This window comes from Mastigoproctus giganteus, chromosome 4 (genome assembly GCF_048544385.1).
Source record: "Mastigoproctus giganteus isolate SK-2022 chromosome 4, ASM4854438v1, whole genome shotgun sequence".
NCBI lineage: Eukaryota > Metazoa > Arthropoda > Arachnida > Uropygi > Thelyphonidae > Mastigoproctus > Mastigoproctus giganteus.
Window position 1 is genome coordinate 47,276,113 of NC_143578.1, and position 15,317 is coordinate 47,291,429.

At 38.1% G+C, this 15,317-nt stretch overlaps 1 protein-coding gene across 4 annotated transcripts in view; it reads right to left on the reverse strand.

The window, feature by feature from the left end:
- LOC150086693 (protein turtle-like) overlaps positions 1-15,317 on the reverse strand; it is a 1,103,226-nt gene that overhangs the window by 803,041 nt on the left and 284,868 nt on the right. For 2 of the 4 annotated variants that reach the window (XM_090372694.1, XM_090372697.1), the window contains exon 3: positions 2,663-2,743. The exons of the other annotated variants lie outside the window; for them this stretch is intronic. In XM_090372694.1, coding sequence (XP_090228820.1) covers positions 2,663-2,743 — 81 coding nt within the window. The remainder of the gene's footprint in view (positions 1-2,662; positions 2,744-15,317) is intronic. 4 annotated transcript variants of the gene reach the window in all.

Sequence of the window (15,317 nt, forward strand, 5' to 3'; positions counted from 1 at the left end):
AATGCACAGTCATAGTATTTGATGTTTAGGAGATGACTCCTTGTTTCGCCTTTGCTCTTCTTATAAGAAAACATGCAAATTCTCAAAGGACGCTATACACGACTCTTCAGTAAACATTACATTTAACCAAGCACCAGTGGATAACAGTAGACAGATGGTCGCAGCTACCAAATAACCTTTCTTGTTTATGCTGGTTTGGGAATGGGAGGGGAGGTAGAAGGCATTAAAACCGCCGGTCGTTGAAGGAAAGGTCTATCGCATGCAATCGCCCGCTTGCTGTTGAGTTGGATAGCTCCAACGTCAAATGGACTGCTAATGCTATATGTAATGAACAGGAGTCGTTGTCCTTAGTCTCCGTTCATACTATCTTCCATTTCAAATCATTATGGTCGCTGCTGTGGGAAAATAATTGGAATAAGTTTAATAAAACAGCTTAATGTATTTGGAACAGCTAAATGTGTTGTTATTCTCATACGAGGATGTTTCAAAACATAAAACAATAGCTTATCCCATGTTTAAAATGCATGCTTCGTAGGCTGCTTTTTATCGGGCGAACACTTACTCTTATAAATGAATAATGAATACATAGCCTGTTTCTTCATACCAGCAGGAGCACCACATGTGCGTTGTATCGCTGCACCGGCAGTTCGCAGCGTACAAGGCTACTGGAAGCATGGCCAAACGTAGGGGTGCTCATGTGATCCTATTTTTGCATGCTTAAGCGTATCAGCCTGGCCAAAATTCATCACAAACTTGTGGTAATGTGTTCGGACCAAAAGTCATGTTACGCAACCAGGTTTGAGTTGAGTGCATTGCCTTTTCTAAGCAGCTCATATCAACAGCGTTTTGGAGCCATAAGGGTGCGCGTTTTGTTGATGTCCTTAGCATGGTCACACTATGAATGTTTGGGACTTTTTTTATATATATATTTATTAAACTTGACGGTCCCAGCCGGCTTTCCTAGTAATCCCACTAGCTATCTAAAATACCGTACAAATAATTAATGTACATACGGTATAATATAATACAACACACAGTGCCACTAGTTGGCTAAAATCCCTGGCACTTGGAGCCGGACCAAAGATCTGCTATCTGCGTACTAATAATATCCAAAAAGAAATAGACTTCTGTCACACGTGGTTCAGTTACAGACAGCCATTCGGAAACGGCATGGGTTTTTTGCGAAGACGCAATCATGCTTCACGATAACGCCAGGCCATACGCATTGCTAGCCGCACCCTCGAGTTCTTACGGCGCTAAAATTGGGAAGTTTCGAACCATTCGTCACACAGTTCCAATCGTGCACCAAGTGATTTCCAGCTCTTTGGAGGCTAAAGGAGTACTTAGCTTGCAAGCGATTTTCAACCGTTGCGAAATGCAGTACCCTGTCATTTCCTGGCTAAAGGCGTTTAACACCGTTTTCTTCCACGCGTTGGTGTTAAGGTGGGCCTAATGCTTAAACATGTGTGACATCTATATGGGAAACTGATATATACCAACGTCTTCTTTATATCCCATTCATGCATCTATGTAAGTATAAAGTTCTTCAAGTAAGAGTGCTGGTTACCTTAATTTTTGAAACAACCTTGCAGTTTGAAATATTAACTAATTAATTATTAATTAATTAATTCATTCATTAATTAATTAATTATTATTACCAAATAAATTATTGGTAATAATAATTAATGCCTCTTACGATATTCAAGGAATTCACATTTCATCACTTCTCTGATTATAGCTAGTTAACCTTGGACTACTTGAATTTCCAGTGTCGGAACATCAATATACTGAATTAATTCGGGATGATCGTTCTAGCTGTTTTATTTTTCCTGCAGCGGTGGAAGTATGGGCTCCAGGCAATCTATCATAGCTGACCTCGCAGGGAAAATGTGTAAGCAAAGTGATTACTAATTCTTCCTTTAATTTTGGAAATCAGTGCATATTTAAACAATGTATAATGGTATAATAATAGCCATACAAAGGAACTGGAAAATGAGCGAATATAACAGCGATTAATGGAATTAATATTGGTACACAATTAAAAATAATCATCTGAATATGAATTAATAAAAGCTACGTCTACAAAGCATTATATACAAAAAACTATTGTAACTGGCTGTACAATATACATTGAATGGTTCGTCCGTTTCCTTCTATTGCCTGCAAAAAAACATATTTTCGCAAAATAATTAAGTTCATGATATACTTTCTTAGAAGTTTACCTTAAAGCGAAAGGTGCAGACAGTTCACCTTAACCAATCGTAAATGTAATTTTCGCTTCCAAGAAATTCTTTGTTCGCTTATTATTGATATCAAAATCGCACATGGCGTTAGTGTATAAGGAAGAACTATCCAACATAATTCCTTCAAAGAGAGAGAGAAAAAAAGTGTCCAGACGATCTCGTTCACGTAATTGGCAATTAGCTAATCACGTGAAGCTACAGCAGCCAAAATTAGTGCATAAAGCAGATGGGTACCATCAAAAATCAGACTACTAATAAATGGAGTTCTAGTGAGTTGGTTTACGTCTACCTGAGAAAGCAGCAAAGCATCAAAGCATCACTCATTCGTCTAAATTTACACAATTGAAAGGAAGCTCTAATAATATTGCTTACAGGAAAAAAACTGAAAAAAGTAAATAGATGTCTATACACTACCATACCAGAAGTTTCCGGATATTTGCATAATCGATGGTCGTCCTTTGTAGGAGATGTCCGCTTACTTCTGGCAAAGTGTGTATGTACTAGCGGAAACAAATATTAAAAATTTTAAAAAGTTCTAAATTGAATTTAAATTAATAGCAATTAAATTAAGCAAGTAAAATTTTGCAAGTGTTAAATATTAATATTAATATTAAATATAAGATTTTTATATTAATATTAAATATTAATATTGCTAATATTTAATATAGTTAAGATAATAGCACATATTATCTTAAATAGTGATTTCATTTATTCAAATATTTATTTTAATATTCCCTATACCGAAACCGCTACGACATCTTGAATGGCAAAACATGTATAAAAAAAAGAACACACATTTCAGCATGCACTTAAAATAGCAAACGATGGTGAAAAGTTCTTCCATCATATTCTGAAGAAACTGCAACAATGCCGAAATGTCTTTCGACATTGTTACAATTCAATATAGTAAATATGGTGTACCTGCACATAAACATCACTTTTATTAATGGATTATGCGGATTTACTTCTGTTATAGCATACAACTCCTTTTTTTTTTTTTTTTTTTCCCCTCGGAAATCCACTTTTTAAGTGACGTAGACAAACAATCGATCTGTTGGCAACAAGAAAACCAAGTTTATCACTATTCTATATCAAACCCTGTGCTCGATATTTCTAGCTTTACAGTATGAACCCCTATACTCTCTTAAGAGTTCGTCCTCAGAGGTAATTCACTATGTTCTGTGAAACATCAGATAAATTATGCGAAGGATGCACAAACAGTAAACGAAAAGTCGATGTTCTCCACCGAAAATTTATCGTCATGTCTTCGAAAGCTCGTTTTAGCGGAACGATTACGGTATCAAATGACAAACATAGACGGAAGGATACGAGAAAAGAAATACTGAGAAAGAAGGCTGTTGGAGGTAGACAGAAAATAACATCCTCTACTGTTATGTCGCTTGTTTGGCTCCGAGATAGAATGGTCGAGGAATATTTGAGAGTTTTAAAGGGAAAATGAAACTTATCACTTTACTGCCATCAGTTTACGAGAGCGAATATGAACTAAGGGACTTCTATAAAGAAGAAAATAAAATGGGACAGTATGGAATGTGTCCAACAAGAATAAAAAGGATAAGGGTGATAAATACCACCAGTTTTCTTTTTAGTTGCAAGCTAGAAGAAAAAATAAATATCGCTAAAAAGAAGAATAAATATCATTTACAAAGTGCTATATTCGCGAAATGACAATACAGTAATGGAATTCGCTTGAAATCCATAGTTGAGTATATAAATATATGAAGAAAAGTTTGTGTTCTCTTCATATATTTATAAAAAGAACACAAGTTAAATATAAAAAAAAAACACTTATGTATACAGAAACAAACACAGACCCATATATTGTATGTACTGTATAGAGAAAAAAAATGCTATGAATGCCATACATGGAAACCTCTCCATGTACATTTTGTTTTCAGTGATATGTATCTTGATGCATGTAAAGAAGATATCTATATAATGAATATACTTACGTAACAAAAATGATACAAATATATTAAAATATTGGCCTTATAACCTTACCAGATGCGAGTATGTATAAAAGAGACAAAAATTTAGCATGCAGCTAGATATTTGGAGCTGGATCAATGGAAAAGACTTAGCCGGCGCTAAAAATTATGTATATATTATTACTGTAAAAGTACAAAATCCGGTAAACCTTAAGATTTACTAATTGTCTTTGGAAAAAGCCGAAAATTTCCATTATCTGACAGAAGTACTGTATAACAGGCATTCTAAATAGTACCACAGATAAACTTACGGGGTAGGAGAGATATCCCCCTATTCCCTCCTGTTTAAAAAAAAAAAAAAAAAAGAAAAAAAAAGTGAATGAATAAGGAAATTATCACTACCCTTTAGGCTGTCCAATCATCTCTTTTTCCCATTTTAAATAAATGGTATATGGAGGACATGAGGATATATTGCCTATTCCAGAGAGAGAAAAACAGTGAAAAAACGGAAGCAATCACTCACTTTTCCAATTTTTAAACAAGGGCATAAGGGGAGTTTATTTCCTATCCCCATAAAGTTATCTGTGTTAATATTCACTATATTCCGAATACGTTGAATATAGTACCCGTATAATCTCGCGGGGTGAAGACGTACATCTCCCTATGCCCTTGTTTAAAAATGGAAAAAATAAATGAACTGATGTGGAATATTTTTCAATATTTCGGACGTTTACCATTCCGAATATAGTAAATACATATACGTATTCTCCAGACAACTTTGCGGCGATAGAAATCTTCCCGCTATCCTTGTTTTAAAATTGGAAAAGTAAATGAACCATTTGAGAATTTTTTGCAATATATATATATATATAAAATCATCAAGAATAATACAATAGGGGGAAGAAAATTAAGAATTAGATTAAATAAGATTAGATAAGACAGAATTACAATAACGTGAATTATGGATCAGGGTCACTGCTATCGCAAAAGTACCCTACAGCTACAAAAGTACCCTATATAAAATATTACTAGTATAAAATACATTAAGTAGATGTTTATGCATGGAAATGAACTAATGAAAATATGGTGTACCCTGGAGGCGATATATGTTGTGAACGAAGGTGGGAAGAAAGGAACCGGAAAAATAAATTGTAAAGATAGAAAAGTAAACCAAATGAATATTTTTGAATATAAAAATTTGTCTAACGTTTGAAATATCTAACGTTTAAAAAAAAATATATATATATATATATATATATATATATATTATTACGCCGCCCTCCCTACATCGGGTGGAAAAGACCTCAGTTCGAATCCCGTCGATGACGGGAGGAATTTTATGGGTTTTTTCGCAACGTGGCTGAGTTAGTCGGTCTCAGGTGAGGGTAGCATGGTTTTTTCTCCCGGAAACTCGGGTTTTTCGTCCACAAAAAAGAAAATCGACCTCAGAACACACGCAATATACAGACAATATACACGGTGCAACATGGCCTTAGTCGCCGATGCTCCTAAAATCCAACAAGAACAACATATATAACACACACATAAAATTATTCAAATTATTATATTAGAGCCACCGGTAATTTCTTACACATCAAGTTATATTGCCAATTACCGATTGAATATATATATCGATTGATTCAATCCCAAGGGCGCTGGAAAAAGAAAAAATAAACCTAAAAAATAATAAGGAGGAGCCATCTGATTCAGATTGTCCTAGCAGCTCTTTCTAGGACTGAACAACTGCGAAATCTGCCTTCTTGTTAATTAATTAAACAAACAAAATTTACTAGCAATAATTAGATTTCGTGGTATATACTGAAAAACGTTTTGTAGCACACAAGTATGACGCACTTTGGTTACGTTGCTTTGTTGTTGTACGGTTTTTTGGATCACGTCAATGATGCGTGAAATTTTGATGGGCGTTTTACACAACGTGCTGAATTAGTAGGTCTTACGCGGGGTTGCATGGTTGTTTTTTTTCTCCTAGAAACTCGGGTTTGTCGTGCAGCAAACAGGCAAATCGACATGCAATTTACAACGTAATATGGCGCCTCCGTAGCCAGGTGGGAAGGAGCAGCAGTACGTAGCACACGCTTCTTGATTAGACCGGGGTTCGAGCCCGTCACCACCAAATACGGAGGACGCGGAAAGGTCAGGAAATGACCACCGCATATCCCGGAGCAATATGGCCTTAGTTGCTAATGCTCCTAAAAACCAAATAACAACAACAACAACAACAACGTAATATATACACCGTAATATGGTCTAAGTTGCTGATGCGCCTAAAACAACAACAAAAGAATCAGCAACTCAGACCACATTACGCCGTGTACATTTTGTCTGTAAATTGCTTGTCTTCTTTGGCCGATCTGCCTGTTTTCTGGACAAAAAACCCGGAGTTTGGGGGGGGGAGGAAACATGACCCTCGTCCAAGACGGACTAACTCTGCCACGTTGTGAAAAAAGGCCATACAATTTATTTTGTGCTTTCCCACTCTTCTGATCTTTGCATAAACAGCAAAGTTTGACATTAAATCTGTTATTATTTAAATATTCTACCACTTTATATGCTCTACGTTACTCAAAATCATTATAAAGGACTTTTGCAAGTTTGAAAAAAAGACAGGAACTATTAACGCTGAGTTTTCTGTGTAACTGGACTCTACAAACAACAACAAACTCTAATATAGATTCAGTTAACATGGAAGCAAGCTTCTTTCCTATGTAGAGATTTATAATTTCATTTTACGTTAAATTTCACTTTATTTGCAGTGGCGGCTCGGCACTCTGATATATGGGGGTGCTGCTTCTTAAAGTTACATTAAAATACCTTCGCTGTAAGACATGTATACATAGATAATAATAATAATTATTATTATTATTATTGTTAATTATTATTAAGGAAGTTCGTGTACTTCCTAATAATAATTAGGAAGTACACGAACCTGAGACATGAGGTCAAGGAAATGTGGCATATGCAAGAAGTATCGACCATCCCGATCATCGCGTCAACCACCGATATGGTGCCAAAGACTCTTCATAGCAGCCTAGCAGCAATAGGTCTTCCAGAGAACACCTACAAGGAACACCAGAAAGTCGCAATCCTGAACACTTATAGGATAGTCAGGAATTTCCTCGATCAACAGTAACACCAGACATTACAACCACCCTGCGTACTTGGTAGCAGTACCCGTCATGGAGTAGAATCCCCCAATCAGGGAGAAATAATATAAGAGGAACAATAATAATAATCCACCATGCTCAACAGTAGAAAGTACGGATATAACCTCAAAGAAGGAAGGAAGAACCTGTACACCCTCACCCACCTGATGTACATAGATGTCATCAAGCTCTACGCGGGAACCGAGAAGCACCTCCAGCAACTACTCCAGATCACCGAAGAATTCAGTAATGATATTAGGATGGAATTTGGTCTAGACAAATGCAAGACCCACAGATTGCACCAGGGAAAATTAGTCAACCGAAACTACCAGCTGCAGACTGGTAAAGAGATCGAATCCATGGCAGAGGGAGAGGCCTACAAATACTTGGGGATGATGCAGGCTCAGCAGTTACAGCACAAGGAAATTAAGGCCTGCCTGACCGAAAAATACCATCAGAGACTCAGTAGCCTGCCGAAAGCAAAGCTGAACGGAGCAAACACAGTTAAAGCCGTTCTAGTGCTAACATACTCCTTCGGAGTCATAGATTGGACTAACTCCGAGCTGGAGAATATCATGAGAAAGACAAAGACAGTGATGACCAAGAGCCGCCAACACCACCCGAAACCTGCCGTGAAGAGACTGACAATTGCCCGGAAAGAAGGAGGAAGAGGCCTGATAGTAGACCTCACTGAGCAACAGAAGACAGCGATCGTTAACCTGAAGGATTGCTTCCAGAAACACACAGCAGCACTCCAGCAGACCATAAGGAAGATAGACAAGCGGTATACCCCACTCAACCTAAGCGAGGAGTCCCCCCCCCAACCAGGAGGCACAAACGAAGCTAGAAAGATGGACAGAGAAGACACTCCATGGCAGACACTACATGATCTCCATCAAGATCACATAGACAAAATTGCTTCCAATGCATGGCTCACGAGCGGGACGCTCTTCCCCGAGACTGAAGGATTCATGCTCGCCATACAACACCAGGTAATCAACACCAGGAACTATAGAAAATACATCGCCAAGGAGCCCGGAGTGTTCGATGACACATGTCGACGATGCCACCTTGCCCCAGAAACGATCAAACACATCACCGCGGGATGCAAGGTGATCACCCAGACTGAGTACACTCATTAACCAGGTAGCCAGGTTAATACATCAGAAGCTAGCAAAAAATGCCAGTTGATCAAAGAAAGTGTACCGTACTGCAAGTACGAACCTCAGGCAGTACTAGAGACCCGAACCCACAAGCTGTACTGGAACCGCGCCAAAATAACGGATAGGACAGTTCCGCACAACAGACCGGACATAACCTTTGTGGACAAGAAGCAAAAGGCTACCTATCTGATTGACATAGCAGTACCCAACACTGGAAACCTGCAGAAAACCCATGGGGAAAAAATCAGGAAGTACACGAACCTAAGAGAGGAGATCAAAGAGATGTGGCGTATGCAACAAGTAACGACCATCCCGATCATCGTGTCAACCACAGGTACGGTGCCAAAGACCCTATATAACAGCCTAGCAGCAATAGGTCTCCCAGCGACCACCTACAAGGAACTCCAGAAAGTCGCAATCCTGAACACCCGTAGGATAGTCAGAGAGTTTCTCGGCCAACAGTAACACCAGACATAACAACAACCACCCTGTGTACTTGGTAGCAATACAAGTCACGAGGTGGAACGCCCAATCAGGGAGAAATAATATAAGAGCAATAATAATAATAAGCAAGTTAAAAATACTTAGCCGAGTGGGTAAAGTACCTGCCCGGCAACCCAAAGGTCGCGGGTTCGATTCCCGCCTCGGGCTTGGATCAAAGTACTGCAAAAACCTTGGGAGGTGCAATATGGCCACAGAAGCTGATGCGCCAACAACTACCAAATCAAAAAAAAAAAAAAAAAAAATACTAAAAAACATTAAGTGGCACTTACCATTAACAGATTTGGGTAATCTCGAAATTTTATTTAAAAATAAAATCCATTCTTTGGTTTTTATTTGTTGAAAATAGATTGATACCTTTTTCATTCAGGTTTGGTACACTGTTCAAATCGGCACTGCTTGCTTCGCAGTTCCTTTGATTCGTTTCATCACCTATAAAATTCCGTATTGGCAACCTGCCAACTAAGCATTGACTCAATTGACGGGAGCCCAAAGTGGAATTGCGTAGAGCACAGTTCCACCTACGGTTAAACTTCAAAATTGAAAATTATTTTGTGTGTTTATTCGTTTATTATTGAAATCATTATTTGAAATAGAGGATGAGTATACTATATGCGGAACCTGTTAATAAAAATATTCATTGCGTTGCATTGTTCTTCACAAAATTTCATATAACTCCGTTGACTGTATATTTAGATTTAAAAAAACTGGGGGTGCTGCAGTTCCGCAGTGTCTACCAACGAGCCGAGCCGCCCCTGTTTATTTGTTTGGCATGGGCAGACAGGAGAGCTGTGCCTCAATATTTTATATTCATGTAAGATAATACTTATTTTTAAAAACTTCCATTATCGCCGTGACAGGAATATTCTTTTGAAAAATGTTCAATATCAAATGCTATGTTTTTCCTATAATTCCATGCCTGTCCAGGTGTTCTTGCAATACATTCTCAATCAGGAATTTCATAATTTTCTCTCCGTCATAAATTTAACTTACAGCTCTGTAATTGCCATTCCACCCTTGGAATCATCTCTATAAACTGGAGAAACATTTGAAATCTTCTGCATTCTCTAATCATCTGGGACTTTACTTGAGTCAAAAGACGCACTCATTATAATGGTTAGGGGTTGGCAGTTTTGTCCTGCTACCTCCTATACGTTCTACGTATTCGTCAAGTACGACTTACACGTTCCACGTGTTAGTCATACTTTCGTTATCCCAGTAAAATTTCACAGGCCTTTGTCCTTTGTCCATTTTGACCACATAGTTCTTTGCACTGAGGCAGATGGAGTGGTGTCTCACTGTACTCAAAACGTATCTATTCACCCACCCGAGCAAAAATATAACAGCTAAAGCAATAATTCATACGAATTACCTACTTATATCCAATAGGAATTGCATATAAGGGATCACAATTATATATATTACACCATAAGTGCTCTCGTGGGTTCCACAGTTGCTAGGATCGCCAACTCTCACAACACCAGGTGGAAAAGACCTGACTCTGAATCTCGTCGATGACGGTAGGAATTTTTATGGGCATTTTTCACAACGTGGCTGAGTTAGTCGGTCTCAGGCAAGGGTAGTATGGTTTTTCTCCCGGTAAATCGGGATTTTCGTCCAGCAAACAGAAAATTGACCTGAGAACAAACGCAATTTACAGACAGTATATACGAAGCAATATGGCCTTAGTCATTGATGCTCCTAACACCCTACTACAACAACAACTTCCACCATATGCATGGCGCGCTATAGCCATAGTTGCTGATGCGCCGGTTGTTGCTGTAATTGGGTTTTCGGAGCATCAGCGACTAAGATTATATTGCCCCGTGTATTGTCTGTAAACTGCGTGTAGTGTCTTCTGAAGTCGGTATTCTGTTTGTTGGACGGAAAACCCGAGTTTCCGGGAGAAAAAACAATGCTACACTCGCCTAAGATCGACTAATTCAGTCACGTTGTGAAAAAGGCCCATAAAATTCCTCACGTCATTGACGGGACTCGACCTTCCACCCGGTGCAGGAAGGACGGCTATCTTACCAACTGTTCTATCCACGAGGGCTGATGTGCTGTAAAATTTCAAAAAAAAAAAAAAATAAATAAATCCTAGCATATAAAACAACATTAACCTTATTTAAAATGTAAACAATATTTATACTAAGAAAAATATATACACAAACATTTTTAATAATTTTTGTATATATATTTACAATTTTTATTTGTAAATAAATATACACTGGTGTTCAAAGAAAGTGCATTGCCCCTTAAAATTGTCCTCCGAATAACGTACGCATGTGGTAATATTTCTTACAAATTGAATCAGATAAGATTGACACGCGTAGGTGTTGGCGCAATATTGCATCAGCTATTACTTTCAGCTATATAAGCACGCTCTGCAAGAATTGCAGTCATTCCTTGCTTGTGTCAGGATGGCGAGTTACGTGTAGTTCACGCCACGAAGAAAAAGTGCTATTGTTGCTTTACGTGAGGATGTTCTTCTCGTAATGTTGCTTACAGAGTGTCTTGTAATCAGTCGACAGTGAGTAGATTTCTTTCCAAACTCAAGAACAATGATTCTGCTGATAGGAAAAAAGGAACCGAACGAAAACGAGTCTCTACGCCAAAACAGGAGCGCATTTTGAAGCGCCTTAAAAACCGTAAAGCTTCTTCGTCTGAGCTGAAAAGAGAATGGGAAGAACATACAGGAGTGGTAGCAAGTGTATAATAGTCAGAAGACGCCTCTTCAAAAATGGACTTGTAGCACGTCGTCCTAAGAAGAAGCTCCTCCTCACAAAAAACATGAAAAGGCCCGATTAATTTGGTGCAAGGAGCATGTCAAATGGACCCCCGAGCAGTGGAAGTCAGTTATTTTCTCGAATGAGAAGAAATTCAAGCTGGATGGCTCTGATGGGAGACAAACGATTCCCCGTAGACGTGGTGAAGAATACCACCAGACTGTATGGTGTCTACAGTGAAATTCCCTACCAGCCACATGATATGGGGTGCATTTCGCATCGCGGAGTAGGTAACCCGCAGTTTATAAAAGGTTCCGTAAATGCCAATGGATACCTGGCTATATTGGAAGGCAAATTGCTGCCAACCATTAGAGACCATTTCAACTTGCCAAGTAACTGCATCTTTCAGGACAACTCTGCTCCTTGTCATCGGCGAAAAGTGTAAGTAGGCACTTCTATAGTTACTTTAGCTTCACTTCTGCATTAGAGGTTCGACAGTAATGTGTTTACATTTGTTACAGGTGAAAACATAGTTGGAAGAACAGCCCATGACAACTGTTAGCTGGGCAGGAAACAGCTCGAACGTGAATCCTATAGAGAACTGTTGGCATCGTGTGGAATCTGCAGTTGCCAGAAAGCAACCAAAGACCCTTCATGAACTTAAGGAAGCCATAATTCGTGTTTGGAACCACGAACTATCAGTTGATTTTCTTCAGAAATTGATCTTGTCAATGCCTCGACGGTGTGTAGCTGTCATCAGGGCCAGAGGCGGTTCAACTAAATATTAGTTTTCACCTGGTGAACTTTTAATTTTTTTTTACATTTAAAATGATAAACTGAAGCAAATTGAGGGCTTCTGATAACATTCCAGCCGTAATTGTCGTGTTTGCCAAAAATGTTGTATAAAGGTTGCAAATGCTCATTTTCGAATATTTTGAGAGCACCTGTCAAATATTACTTAGCTTTGCCTTAACTATTAATAAATATCTTTTGTTTATATTTCTATTTCTAATGCTGTCATTAATGTAAAATACCATCCCAAAAAAGGGTTAGAAATATGAAATTCCTAGGTGATGCACTTTCTTTGAACACCAGTGTATATTTACCCCTATAATGTACAAATGCGCGTGATGAACGTATTGAATTTTGTAACAGTAGATAATGTCAGAAATCTATCCACCCTCATCGAAATGAAAATAAGAAACTTGTGAAAAGAAATACAATACTATTGTAATTTACACTACGCAGTATTTAGTATTTAGAATAATAACGTAGTCTTAAATTATCGACAGTTATTGTCTTAAAGCTACAGTATTAAATATTAAATCGCTAGATGCTAGCCAGAAATGTTTCTGGCAATATGAAGTCAGAAAATTTATGTTATTAACGCTTCTGCAGGAAACTGATTAACTATGCATGTTCCGCTCAACTCAAAAAATATAAATTCACTCAATTATATATTTTGCCAAATATCATCTCATTTTAATGCAAGCAAAAACAGATAATTAAGAGCGCTGAGACATTAGCTAATGGTCGAAAGCTTTTGACACTGTTGCGCATGGAAGACTACTGTACAAATTGAAGCAGAATGGTATTAAGGGTAAGTTGCTACAGTGGATAAAAGGATGGTTGAGTGGCAGGGTACAGTGGATAAAAGGATGATTGATTACCACTCTTCGTGGACTAACTGCTCTTCGTGGACTGTTATTAGTGGAGTCCCATAGGGTTTGGTGTTGGATCCACTGTTGTTTTGTATATTTATCAATGATATTGATGAAGGTATATCAGGCTTAGTATCGAAGTTTTCAGATGATACAAAGGTTGGCAGGGTTGTTAATGACAGTGTGTTACTGCAACAGGATCTAGAAAATTTGGGCAGATGGGCTGAAAAGTGGCAACTAAAGTTTAACGTTGAAAAATGCAAAGTACTGCATATGGGTAGAAGTAACCCCAGAGAAACGTACCGTGTGGTACTACACTTAAGGTGGTAGAAAATTAAAAAGACCTGGGAGCAACTGTTCAGGCAGATATGAAGTTTTCTGAGCAGTGCAGATGGTCTCCAAGAGTAGCTCATGGTGTCTTGTCAATGATATACAGGAATTTTGCTAGCATGGAAAAGGAGGTGATTGTCCCTTTGTATAAGGCAATGGTCAGACCACGCCTTGAGTACTGCGTGCAGGTCTGGAGGCCTCATTTTAAGAAGGATGTAGATTTGCTTGAGCGTGCACAGAGAATGGCAACAAGATTGGTGAGGGGAATGAAGGGATCCTCTTACCAGGAGAGGCTTAAGTTCTGCAATCAGCAGCTGGAGACTAGGCACTTGCAAGGTGATCTGATTGAAGTGTATAAGGCCTTGAATGGGTTGAGCACTCTGAATTCTGATGGGATTCTTCCACTTGTTCAGATTACGAACCTAAGGGGGCATAAATTGAAATTGAGGAAGGAACAAATTTCCATCTGTCGTTGTGGAAGTAGATAGGTTAAATAAATTTAAGGAGGAACTGGACAAATATTTAGAAGGGATTGTTTTGTAATATATATATATTTTTTTTGGCTGATGCTGCATAAGATGCAAGAATATACTTGCTTTCTTGCATCAAATGCCACTACTACTACTATATTTAAGCTGTTAATCATTTGAAATCATAAATAATATTTGAAACTAGACTGTCATTTACTATACAGAGAGAGAGAGAAAGTAGCGATATTACGTCATAAACAGTAGCAGACGCAATCACTTGTCACGAGACATAATATTTTGCAAGGAAACTAATGACAGATTTACAAAATCTCTTTATGTGAGCATACATTCAATTAATTATTTCAAATTCTCTTTGTGCTTCAATGTGTATATTTGAAATCTTATATAAATGTTTAAGAGTTATAAGAAAGAGCGCTGTTTAAAGAAATTTTGACTTAAGATGTTTAAGTAGAATGAAACAGCAACAAACGTTTCGATCATTTTTCAGACGTTGCAGCCATATTTCGCAAATAACTGATGGGGTCAGATTTCTGAAAGTCATTTTGAAATTCCAGTTTATTTAATGTAAGGGCCTACATATTCCAATCTCGCAGTAAAGAGATATTCGCTCGGTGAAGTTTGGAATGATATGATATTATACTGCCAGGCTCATTTACACATTGGAAACACAGGCAACTGCCTCCGGCGCCAAATAAGTTCGACGCTTTCCATGAGTTTACCTAGGCCAGCCAACTGTGGCAGTAATACCATATTATGAAAGTTACGTGCAGCCGAGTGGTCAAAGGTAAAGTATAACAGTACACGCGCTTCAGTTGATGGTGGCTCGAGTTCACATTACCATTAAATACAGTGATGTTCTTGTATTCTCCATCTTGTCAACTCCTCTGACCCTATTTGGTCGTCCCAAAGTATAAACAGCAAATTCATTTTATAGGTCTAAAGTATCTGAGTGGTTAACACAGGGGTACAATACTACACGTATTGTAGCACATTGCTGTGTACAGCAATGTGCCTTCTGTATACAATAAAGAGTTCTAATTGTACACCTGTGTGGGTCAAGAGCACATCACTGTTAACGATAATGTTATT